The sequence below is a fragment of the Electrophorus electricus genome, chromosome 16 (assembly GCF_013358815.1).
Source record: "Electrophorus electricus isolate fEleEle1 chromosome 16, fEleEle1.pri, whole genome shotgun sequence".
Classification (NCBI taxonomy): Eukaryota; Metazoa; Chordata; class Actinopteri; order Gymnotiformes; family Gymnotidae; genus Electrophorus; species Electrophorus electricus.
In genome coordinates, this window is record NC_049550.1 from 18,080,424 (window position 1) to 18,092,066 (window position 11,643).

Below are 11,643 nucleotides of genomic sequence, written 5' to 3' on the forward strand. Positions count from 1 at the left end.
CATTACAATACTATACAGTATAACACCAGAAATCTTTGAACTAATTTCAATATGCTGCAAACGTTCTAGCAGGTGCAGGGAGGTCTAACCTGTGGTGGTCATGTCTGATCTACCCACAGCACCTACATGCCACCACAGACCCACCTTATCTCTCCTCATGATCTATAACAAAGGCTGTCTTTCTGTTTCAGAACTGTGTGAAGGACACTTTGTCTCCTTTATTGATCCGGATGAATTTCTCCCAGGTTGAACAGCAACCAGGCAGCTCCAGTGCTGTTCTTAACATGGACAGCAGGACAATGGCTTATGTGGAGGTGAGCCATGCTTCTTTCAGGCTGTGTGATTGGCTGCGTTGGGGCACTCTGTAAGGTGATTGGCTTATGAAACTTCAAGCTGATGAGGACTCATTGAATCAGTAGAATCTCTGTTTAAACTACTACCTGACTGATTCATCATTTGTGCAAGAAACAATTACATAATAAAGTGAATCATATGAATAATGAGATTTTTCGTTTGCTCACTGAAGTAGGAGATTTCAGTTCTGTCTGTGTTTGACTTGATCACTACTGTGGTACCAGGTTCCCTTTCAAAGAAACTGTCGTGAGAATGTGAGCTGTGAAGCAGATCTAGAGCTGGACTTTAAATTCATGTAAGATTCAGAAACAAGCACATGCACACATACAATGTTGTGGATATGAATCTGGATCTATATGAAACAATGTGGAGTGTGTGTTCTGATTCACACATACGGTACAACATGATGGTCATGAGCTGTATGAAACATTGTGAAGTGTTTGTTTTGTTACACACACGCACACACACACACACACACACACACACAAGGTACAACATGATGGCCATGAGCTGTATGAAACAATGTGAGGTGTTTGTTTCAGGAACAGCTCACTGCTTGTGGTGGATCAGGCTTATTTCATCATCACTGTGTCTCTGCTGAATAAAGGAGACAATTCCTTCAACACCAGTATTGTGCTACACTATTCCCCTGGGCTCTCACTCTCCAAGTTTGAGACCATTAAGGTACAGCTGATCCCAGATCAGAATTACCAGTACAGTGACTGCAGGCTCAGTGAGAATACAGTCACTGAACTGACTTCAGATCAAAACTAGCAGAACATTGAGACCAGTGGCACCAGTCTGGCTTCCCCCATCTGAGGAACTTTTGAAATGTAATTTTGGGAAAACATTGTAATGCATAGAAATATTTGCTGATGTCGGTGATGGAAACGGTAGTTATAAGTAACATTGACAACCTTTCTCTATTTCATGTTAAAACTTTGAGTGTTGCAGAAACATTTTGATAGTGAAAGTTACGCAATTAAGAAAACATGACATTTCACAGGATTTACATCACATCTCTCTGAATCCATTTTCTGTTTTATCTTCTTTTTTCTGTCCTGTTTCTGTCACTATGATCAGTAAACTTTGAAAAAATCAAGGAAGCCAAACAAAATAATTATTTTTGATTAATCCATTTTCTCCCAAATGTATCCATTAAGCCAATTCCCCTTCACCTTCTAGCCAGCTCTCTCTTGTCATGCGACAACTAGCAACTGCAAAATATTTTTTACACAGACATATACATGAAATTCATGATGGAAGCATTTTTGCAGGAAATTAATTCATTACGTAAAACTATTTTAAAATTATTTTTTGCTAGATGTCAGTGTTGCTAGATGTCAGCTGCTGCTTGTGAAACTCTCATTCTTCTGTCTCATTGTATTGCTTACAAAATGCACGCATAGTGAACGGAAACATTGCCACTGTTACGGACTCCATCACAGGCAGCAACACTTCCCTGCACATTCATTAGCCTATAAGTGGTGATTACTCTTTAATTATATCAGAGTGTCCATCCATTGGAACCATTACACATAATGTGTCTTCCAGGCCAATAGGAGGACCCTGACCAGTTGTGGAGATCGGGATGATGGAGCACTGAATAAAACCACCTGCAGTATCAGTCGACCAGTGTACCGCAGCAAGACCAACGTAAACCTTCCTTTATTCTCAGTGCCTTGAAAATGCATTCAACTCCCATAGTGTCATTCAACTCCCATAGTACACCTTTATAAATATATCTTCCCTCTTATTAGCATTGCATGCCTTTTTAAGCTACAGATCAGCATTAATCAGGTTTGCTGGCTAAATTATAACATTTCAGGTGACATTATTCCCCTTACATGCCTTTGTAGAGATGCTATTCAAAACGAGCATGAGGTTTAAAAATATGCTACTTAAAAAGACATGCTGTGCTAAAAAGGTGTGCCTTACTAAAACATTATGTTAAAACCTGCATGCTATGCCTAAACAAAAAGACATGCTGTGCTAAAAACAAATGCATGCTCTGCTTTTTAAGTACAACAAGCTATGCTGTACCATCATGTACTGTACTACGACATGAAACTTTACATTTTAATGTGAAAATTACAAAATACAGAGAAAGTTATTAAATAGTTATCAGAACAATGCTCACTGTCAACTGTTGTAGGCAACTTTCCAGGGCATTTTTCATATCTCTCGATTCTACAACTGGAATGATACACTGGAGATGACCCTTGTGGCCAGCAGGTAGACACACCCATCATAAACCACACAGTAACTGTTCTGTGCTCAGTTTGCCAAAATCATTGTAGTAGTAAGATCGTTTATCCATAACCCTGAAATGGCAAGACGAATGAGAGAGTTAAGAGGGGCTTCTCACTCTGTCAGACTGAAACAGAAAGAGCATGTAACAGAAATATGACAGTTATAAGTAGGTGTAAATGAAAGATGACAGTTATGTGTAGATGTAGATTGCACTAAATTGAACTTATAGCAACTTCTCTTCCTCCTCTTTTTTTTGTCTTACCCCGACTCTCCAGTGTACCAGAGCTCTCTAAAGTATATCTGCCTTTCACTCTTGAAGACAGGGGCCCAAAGCCTGTCATCATCATCTACAGCGTGGGTACCTCATTCATGCAACAACACAGAGCCTTCTCTACTATATATACCCCACACTATGCTGCTCTGTGTGAGAATATGTAGAGAGAGAGCTAGGCTAGATGGAACACCTCTATTTGGTCATATATATACACATTTATTACATGTTGAGAAGGTTAAGAGCCTAGCTCAGGGACCCAACTGTGTTTGCATGGCAGTTAGGATTTGTACCCACAACCTCTGTATTGATGCACTAAGCTAAAACCACCGTGTATGTGTGTGTGTTTGCATGTATGTATGTATGTATGTATGTAGGTGAAGAATTTGGGACTGAAGGGTTTGCCTGTTTCATTACTTCACTACAAAACTTCATTACAAAACTTCACTCTAAACAAACACACCATCAGTGTGTCACAGGTATTCATTCATTCATTTATTCATATTTACTTTTCTCCATATGCGTGTTGTTCAGATCATTCACAGTAATACACCATGTTTCTTCACAGAACATGAATAACTGTAGCATCATAATGGAACCTTCCTCTGTAAGTCAATATTGAGATTCATTCATTCATTCTCTGTTATCAGACCAATGCTTACTGCCAGTTTTATTTTTATTAATGGATTCTGTTTCAAAATAATCATGTAAGAAGCTTTGACACTGAATAGAAACTTTTAGCTTCAGGAAAATACATTCACTGCAGCAGAAGGAGGTTTCACTCCCTGCTATGCCCCCTGCGGCCCAGTGCATGGACTCTCATCCACAGATATTCTGCCTGGGTCGTGTCATAGTCTGCTGTGACTGGGGTTGGATATCGTTTGGGCTTTTTTGATTAAAAAAAATATATAATAACAATACTTTATTATAAAACAATATTGTGCAACAATTATTTTAAAATAAGGAAAAAAAAACTATACATCAATTAGTATAGTATTTTATCAGGAGTGAAAGCAGGTAACAGGCTTTTAGTGTTGCAGTATGAGGTAGAACTGAGATAGAAGAGTTGATGTCTGAGGTTGAAGCGCTGGTGTTCGAGGTAGAAGTGTTTATATCTTCAGTGTGCTTTTTGGTAGCCATAAACTTGTTACTTGAAAATAAAATTACTCACAAAAAAGAATTTTGGACAAGATCTTCACATACTTTAGTAATGCACATATATATATATATATATATATATATATATATATATATATATATATATATATATATATATATATATATATATATATATATATAGATGTTGTAATCCGTTATATTTATTTTTCATGGAATGCAGTCATCATAACTATTGTAATTTGTAGGAATATTTACAAGCACACGATACATATACATGCTGTTCCTGGTATACACGCTTCTGAAGCTGACAGAATGCTGTTCCTGGTGTTCATTCTTCTTATTAACCATGGGTGTTTTGGTATTATAAAACTGCTGCAAATTGTTGCTGAGTTTCTCCCATCATAGTCAGCTAAATATGCCTATAATTTACTTGTCCAAAATAATACCTAATATTTGTTCTCTCATTATGTTCCTTTTGGCCTTTCTCTCACTTTCTATTTATTTATCTATTTATGTTTGTTTTTTACTCTGCAGAGATGGTCTTTCCATGAGTTCAGGTTGGAGGATGTCTTTTCTCCCTACGCTAAATTGGGCTTTAATCAAAATCGCTATACTCAGATATCCAGCGGCCCAGCAGTGAGAGCACTGATCAGACAGCTGAGTTTATGTGCTTATCTATAATGCTAACCCATCTGAATTTGTCTGTTTAATGCTAATCCTAACCCATCTGAATTTATCTGTGTAACCGTAACCCAGCTGAGTTTATCTGTTTAACCCAGCTGAGTTTATTTGTTCATCCCACATGTGTTTATCTGTTTAACTTTAACCCTTATCCAGCTGAGTTTATGTTTAATCCAGCTAAAGTTATCCATTTAATCCTAACCCATCTGAATTTATCCGTGTAACCCTAACCCAGATGGATTTATCTGTTTAATCCATCTCAGTTTATTTGTTCATCCCGCATGTGTTTATCTGTTTAACCTTAACCCTTATCCAGATGAGTTTATCTGTTTAATTCAGATAAGGTTATCCATTTAATCCTAACCCATCTGCATTCATCTGTTTATTTCTTCTCTCTCATGTTCTTTTATTTTACAGGATGATCCTTCCAAAGGCCACAAAGCAGAGGTAACATTCAAGCAACAAGAAGCAAATATATAAAAACCATTTATTACCATAAACTTGTTTTGCCAGCTATCGGGTTTTGTTGTTCATGTAAAATACTTGCTCTATTTTGACGCTCTCTCTAAGTCTTCCTCTGTGTCTGATGCTGTCTGTAAGACTTCCTGTGTGATGCCGTCTGTAAGTCGTCTTCGATGTCTGATACTGTTTGTAAGTTCTTTCTCTATGTCTGCTATCAGGTCAGTGTGAGAATTGAGATGGTTGTTCCACCTGATATGATTATGATTTGGAGCTGTGGGGGAGGGGGTGGATTCCTTCTGCTCATCATCATCACAGTGCTGCTGTTGAAGGTAACAGACCATCAGTGTGTTCTTCACTTATGATGTCATTAACTACAAATAGATCTTCACTTGTGTGTTGGGCTGTCTCTCTCTGTATCTCTGATGGTTCCTGTTTGTCATCCATTCTAGTGTGGATTCTTTAAACGCAAGGGACCATACTCAGTGTGTTACGAAAAAGAACAGGAAGGTGGAAAGGAAGGACAGCTCGGGGAAGGAGACATGTGTGGGGAAGGTGGGGTGGAGACTGGCCCTGGAGTGGGGCATGATGGGAAGGAAGATGTGTGTAGTACTAACTCCAATGGAACGGCAAAGGATCTGTCACCAGCACGTGAAGGACAACCTCTCATCGCTTCTGGAGAAACAGAAAAGGAAGAAATAAAAAATAACAATGCAGCGAAGGAAAAATGCCAAGAGTAAGGAGTGTAACACACACAGCGGTGTGGAAGTGTTTGCCCGTTCCTGGTATTTTCTTTATTTGCATGTTTGTCACACTTAAATGTTTCAGATCATCAAACAAATTTCAGTATTAGACAAAGATAACACAAGTAAACACAAAATGCAGTTTTTAAATGAAGGTTTTTATTATTAAGGGGAAAAAATCCAAACTGTGTGTGTGTGTGTGCATGTGTGTGTTTCTTTTTATGTTTTTTGTATTGCATGGCAGATTTTGTTTCTTTCTGGTTCAGGGGTTAGAATTAGGGTTAGGTATGATATGGAGAAGAATTGGTGCCAAATTGAAACACAAATGCAACTCACACGACATTACATTTCAGTATCAGCATGCAGACTAAGTGCCAGAATGAAAATCAAAGCCTGTTATTTTTACATCATTCGAAATCTTTACTGAAAAACAATGCAAGTGACATAGGCTGGTATACATGTCCAAAATGCATGCAAATGGTTCTCTGTAGTGTTCGCTGTGCATGTAAATTATTAACTGTAGTGTACACTGTGCATTGTGTGCATGTCTGTGAATTTATATATAACCTTGTATTGAATTAACTCCATTTTTGCTCATTATGAAAGTGTTTTTAGATTATTATGTCCGCACTGTTTTCAGTGTTAATGTCAATATCTTTTTCTCACTTAAAGGCCCTGCAGAATTGTTGTTTTTTTTAAACCTGTGAAATACAAATATTTTTGCAAAAAAAAAAGTGTTCTATATTCCAGTTACAACCTTTTTAGAATAAAACAACATTAAATATTTTATGTTTTGAATTTTCGTTTTTCTCTGTTGTCTTTTACCATTCTGCTGTGAGGGCGTGGACCACAGCGGACTGATTGACAGCCTCCGTGTGAAACATAACCACCCAGTTAGTGAGTAGGGCACAGGCTGGAAATCAGATCACATCAACTTGTCTAAACCCGAAGAGCGGAATCCATGCTGTGTTTTAAATAGAGGCTGATCAAATTATCTAGTTAAATTAGACCCACATTTCATAAGTTAAGAGCTAACATGAGCTAGCTAGCCAGTTTCTATTCAGCTGGCTATCCAGGTTTAGCGAATAGGATTCGACTATACATGGTGGGCAATGTGAGAAAGTCAAAGACTACTGGCAATTTCAAAAATGTCAGTGTATCAAATAATGTTATAAAAATACATTTGTAGCTGAGCTAAATTACAAAAATGTACAAATGTTAGCCTGCATGTTTTATGATATTCTCATTGCTACATTGTTGAATAAAGTGTCTCATGAAAGCAATGACTGTTAATTAAATAAAAATATCCACATTATCATCCACGCTGTCTCCAGTAAGTGTTGGGAAAACTGTTGTTTTAAGCTTTAGTCGGCTGTATTGAGCCCAAAATTCAAATTAATTTGCAGTAAAGTTCCTGCTACAAACTCTTATATTTGGTGTCACTTCAACACCAGAAAGAAAACGGGGCCATTTTTATTTGGTCTCATTTTCTGTACATACAATTTAAAGAAAATTTAAATTTACATTTTTCTACAGCTTGCATGCAAAAACTGAGCATTTATGTGAACATGCCATTTCTATTTCTGGAGTAGAGCCATGCGGAGTAAGGGATATTCAATAATATAGCATTGGGAATGCGGGGCAGCTCAGTGGTTAACTATTCCCTGTGGATACGAGAGCACATGCGCTTCTGCCAGCATTCAGGTTTGACTGGGACTCAATTTCTTGGGATGACAGATAAATATTTACAGCTGGAGATAAAAACCTGTTTATCATTGTGTGTTCCATTGAGTCCTTTCTGTGGTGCCTGTGATGCTGTTGAAACTAACACAAGCTTCTGTTGCAACTTTGTCTCCTAACTGCTCACACACAGCGAGAGAGCGAGCGAAAGAGCAATAACCGTCTGTAACCTGTTTACTAATACTAATCATTACCACTGAGCTGTTAGTGATATAATTACTTGATTAATTACACAACGTGCTTGGTGAAAGACATGCTGAACTAATGAATAAGTCTCTAAACAGGCCTACGGTGTCTTAGTCCATTAAGCCCCACTTCCCTGCTACAGTCTTTGCTTCATTTTGCCTAAGTGTGGCCTTCAGCCTACAGCGCGGGGCTGCGCTCGTTAGAATAGACTACGTGTGACAGCCACCAAGATCAGGCCGGTTACCGGGGTCTGAGCCACGGTCACGTGCGCCCGGTTAGTCGTTCACGAGACGCTGCTACGGTTATGTCGCGTGTACAGCGCCATCTCGCGACCCTCGAATCCCAAACGCTCCTCTTGCGTCGCACGCCGACGTAAAAACGTCATACCTAAGCGACGTCTCGAGCGTTGCGGGTGAGACGTGAAATTCGAGGTGTCGTTTGGTTTGATTTGTTGTGGATGAGATACCTCGCCGTTACTTACATAAATGCCTAAAGTTGTGTCACGGAGTGTGGTGTGTTCGGACACGCGAGACAGAGAGGAGTACGACGATGGAGAGAAGCCGCTGCACGTGTACTACTGTTTATGTGGGCAAATGGTGCTCGTGCTGGGTACGTTAGCATAGCTAGTTAGTTTGTATAAACAAAAGAGTTCCTGGCAGAGGCGGGTTTTTAGTTGTTATAAACACACACACGAACGTTTTCTTTGATTTTTGTGTTTTAACTACAACGTTATCCATTGCCTTGAATCGGTCCAGACCAAACTAGTTTCGCTCCTGTTCTATCTTAGCTCACTAGTCTGTCGGCTAGCGGATGATCCGGACACAGTTGACTGTCTTTCTCAGACTAGCGACCTTGTGTCCTCACACACAACGGAGATTCGCCGTGTCGCAGCACGGAATCTCACCATTTCTCCGCCTAGAGATACGACCTTTGAAATTATTTTTAATTAAGTGTTGAGCATTCGTATTGGCTGAATGAACCTTTAACTCTTTAAGACTGCCAGCTGGAGAAGTTACCCATGAGACCACGGGACAAGGCACGAGTCATTGACGCAGCGAAACACGCGCACAAGTTCTGCAACGTGGAAGAGGATGAGAGCGTGTACTTGAAAAGGTGTGTGTGTTCGCCCCTACACACCTGTGTTTTTGTTATTGTGTGGGTGATGGATATGTACGTGCACGTGTGAATGTATTCGCACATTACTATTCTAATAAAATGATCAATGCTGACTGTTTGTAAACAAAGGTGACTGCCAGTGTTTGAAACAGGGTTGGCTGTGCTGGTGTTTTTAAACAAAGGTGGTTAAATGTTTTTCAGGGCGGAGGGGATCGAGCGACAATACCGGAAGAAGTGTGGGAAGTATGATGACCTTCACTCACATCAGATTCAAATCTAAACCATAGAGAATTTGCCTGTACTTCAAAAAAGGAAGGAAAACCAGTTGAGCTGAAATTCGTGCGTGCACATGCGCGTGTGTTCTGTAGGTGTGGCCTCCTCCTGTTCTATCAGCACCAGATGAAGAACACTCCTGTGACGTTCATCGTGGATGGTGCCGTGGTCAAGTTTGGCGAGGGCTTTGGCAACACCAACGTCTACAGCCAGAAACCCGAGGCACCAAAGAAAGTCAGAGTAAGACACACACACGCACACATGATGACACACAGTGACACAAATTACATTACATAAATGTTAGTGCTTTGCTATAAACACTCTCTCTCGCTCATATATACACACACACTTCTTCTTCATAATTTCTGGTGTTTTAAAGGCTTTTCTGTGTGTGTGTGTTTACGACTGTCTTCCAGGTGATGATGACGAAACGCACCAAAGACATGGGCAAGTTCAGTTCTGTTACCGTGTCAACCATTGATGAGGAAGAGGAAGAGATCGAGGCGGTGAGTGCTGTACTGTGATTGGATCTTTGTACTGAAACCAAGCCGTATGGATTGTGATTGGCTCATGATAAAAATTTAGATTATTCTAGAGTTCTAGCCAGAATACGTGTTTGGCTGTTAGTACACAGTGTTTATTCTTTAACCAGGGTATTTGGAGTTACCCGAGTTAGCTGAAGATGCACGTTACACCCTGCACACGTCACTGTCTGGTCTGCTTCCACACACCTGAGTGAGGTGTGAAGGGCTTGGTAATTACCAGATGAGTTTAGTCAGGTGTTTTGTCTTGGAGGAAGTACAGTCGTATGCAAACCAGGGGTCCTGTGGGCTGGACCTGGAACCTGCTGGTGTGGCCTCGCCCGGTGTAACCTGTTGCATAGTTCCACATGACCTTCAAATGTAGTGGGATTGCCTCCCTGTTGTGATGTGACCGGTTTTCTAATGTGATACACTTGTGATTGCTTTGAAATGGCTGATAGATTCAAATTCATACATATCAAAATTATTATGAATGTTGTAGTAATTGGTGATGTAATTGATTTGATTCCTTTTTCTTCCAATAGGGAATATTAAAAACAATAAGTGATGTGAACATTGTGACTGGCTGCTTCTTTTTTTTTTTTCTAGAAGGGAATATTAAAAATAAGTGATGTGAACATTGTGATTGGCTACTTCTTCCAGAGGGAGGTGGCGGACTCTTATGCTCAGAATGCTAAAGTCATCGAGAAACAACTAGAGAGGAAAGGAATGAGCAAGAAAAGACTGCAGGAACTGGTGAGACCACACACACAGACAGACAGACACACACACATGAAAGAAAAGAGCTGGTGAGAACACTGACATTCTGACAGTCATGCTCACAAAGCTAACCAAATAAATATTCCCACCCGCTCCCTCACATGGTGGAACGTGCATGTCTCTATTGGGCGTGTAAAACCTCTTGTGTAGAACTGAGGGGAAAACTGGTCTGATTAGGGAACAGCACCGGCTGTGTTCCACATGAGGCTGCGTTCATACGGCATGTTCAGTGTGTTTTTATTATTTTTTATTATTATTTAAAAAAAAAAGAAAAACCTTTGTGGTGTGTTCGATATAATGACGTGTGTAGACGTGTGTTAACGTGTAGTTGTTCTGTATGTGTGTGTGTGTGTGTGTGTGTGTGTGTGAGTAACTGCTTTGCTTTCTTTTTTTCAGGCTGAACTAGAAGCTAAGAAGGCAAAGATGAAGGGAACCCTTATTGATAACCAGTTCAAATAGTGTGTCTGTGTGTGTCTGTCTGTGTGTCCTGGTCGCGTCAAGCCAGCTGTGTGTTGTTTTGTGAGACACAGCATCAGAAACAGAAATGCAGGTGGGAACTATATTTTACTACAGTGCATTTGATGTTTTGTCCTAAATGTGCAGCCTGTGTTTTTGAGTGTGATGAAACATGAGAGGAATAATTTTTCTAAGCCATCTGGAATTTATTTTGTATATATGTATTTTTGTTTTTTCTTTTAAATAAATATTTACAGAGACCACTCTACCTCCTGATGGCTGACATCATGATGTTTTACCTGTCAATTACATTTATGGCATGTAGCTGGCACTTTTATGCAAAGTGACTTACAATTATGACTGAGCACAACTTGAGCAATTGAGTGCCATGCTCTGGGTCCCAACAGTGATATTGGTGGGGCTTGAACCTGCAACCTGCCAATTATAAGTCAAGTACTTTAACCACAGATACCACTACACCTGTCCAACTACTGGTCTACTCTTAATACCGTAGCAACACACTCTCTTTCACTCTCCCTCACATTCTCTGTCTCTCTCTCTCTCCCCCTCTCCCTCACACTCACAGTCTGTCTCTGTCTCTCTCTCTCTCTCTCTCTCTCTCTCTCTCTCTCTCTCTCTCTCTCTCTCTCTCTCTCTCTCTCTCCCTTCCCCCCAACACACACTCTCATTT

The 11,643-nt window shown here is 39.9% G+C and overlaps 1 protein-coding gene and 2 long non-coding RNA genes across 3 annotated transcripts; all 3 read left to right on the top strand.

Moving 5' to 3' along the window:
- The first annotated feature begins 253 nt into the window (after window positions 1–253).
- LOC113569421 lies at window positions 254–966 on the top strand. Its single transcript, XR_004777022.1, has 3 exons — window positions 254–314; window positions 579–649; window positions 897–966. It is a non-coding gene; the product is annotated as an uncharacterized LOC113569421 (long non-coding RNA).
- A 4,083-nt stretch (window positions 967–5,049) lies between these two features.
- LOC118242723 lies at window positions 5,050–5,612 on the top strand. Its single transcript, XR_004777006.1, has 3 exons — window positions 5,050–5,125; window positions 5,359–5,469; window positions 5,590–5,612. It is a non-coding gene; the product is annotated as an uncharacterized LOC118242723 (long non-coding RNA).
- Window positions 5,613–8,202: 2,590 nt separating this feature from the next.
- On the top strand, window positions 8,203–11,224 carry LOC113569364 (UPF0428 protein CXorf56 homolog). The gene is made up of 7 exons (XM_035534939.1): window positions 8,203–8,415; window positions 8,802–8,919; window positions 9,124–9,165; window positions 9,291–9,435; window positions 9,612–9,701; window positions 10,380–10,472; window positions 10,893–11,224. The coding sequence occupies exons 1-7, from the start codon at window positions 8,292–8,294 to the stop codon at window positions 10,953–10,955; spliced, it is 675 nt and encodes a 224-aa protein (XP_035390832.1). The 5' UTR covers window positions 8,203–8,291; the 3' UTR covers window positions 10,956–11,224.
- The last annotated feature ends 419 nt before the right edge of the window (window positions 11,225–11,643 follow it).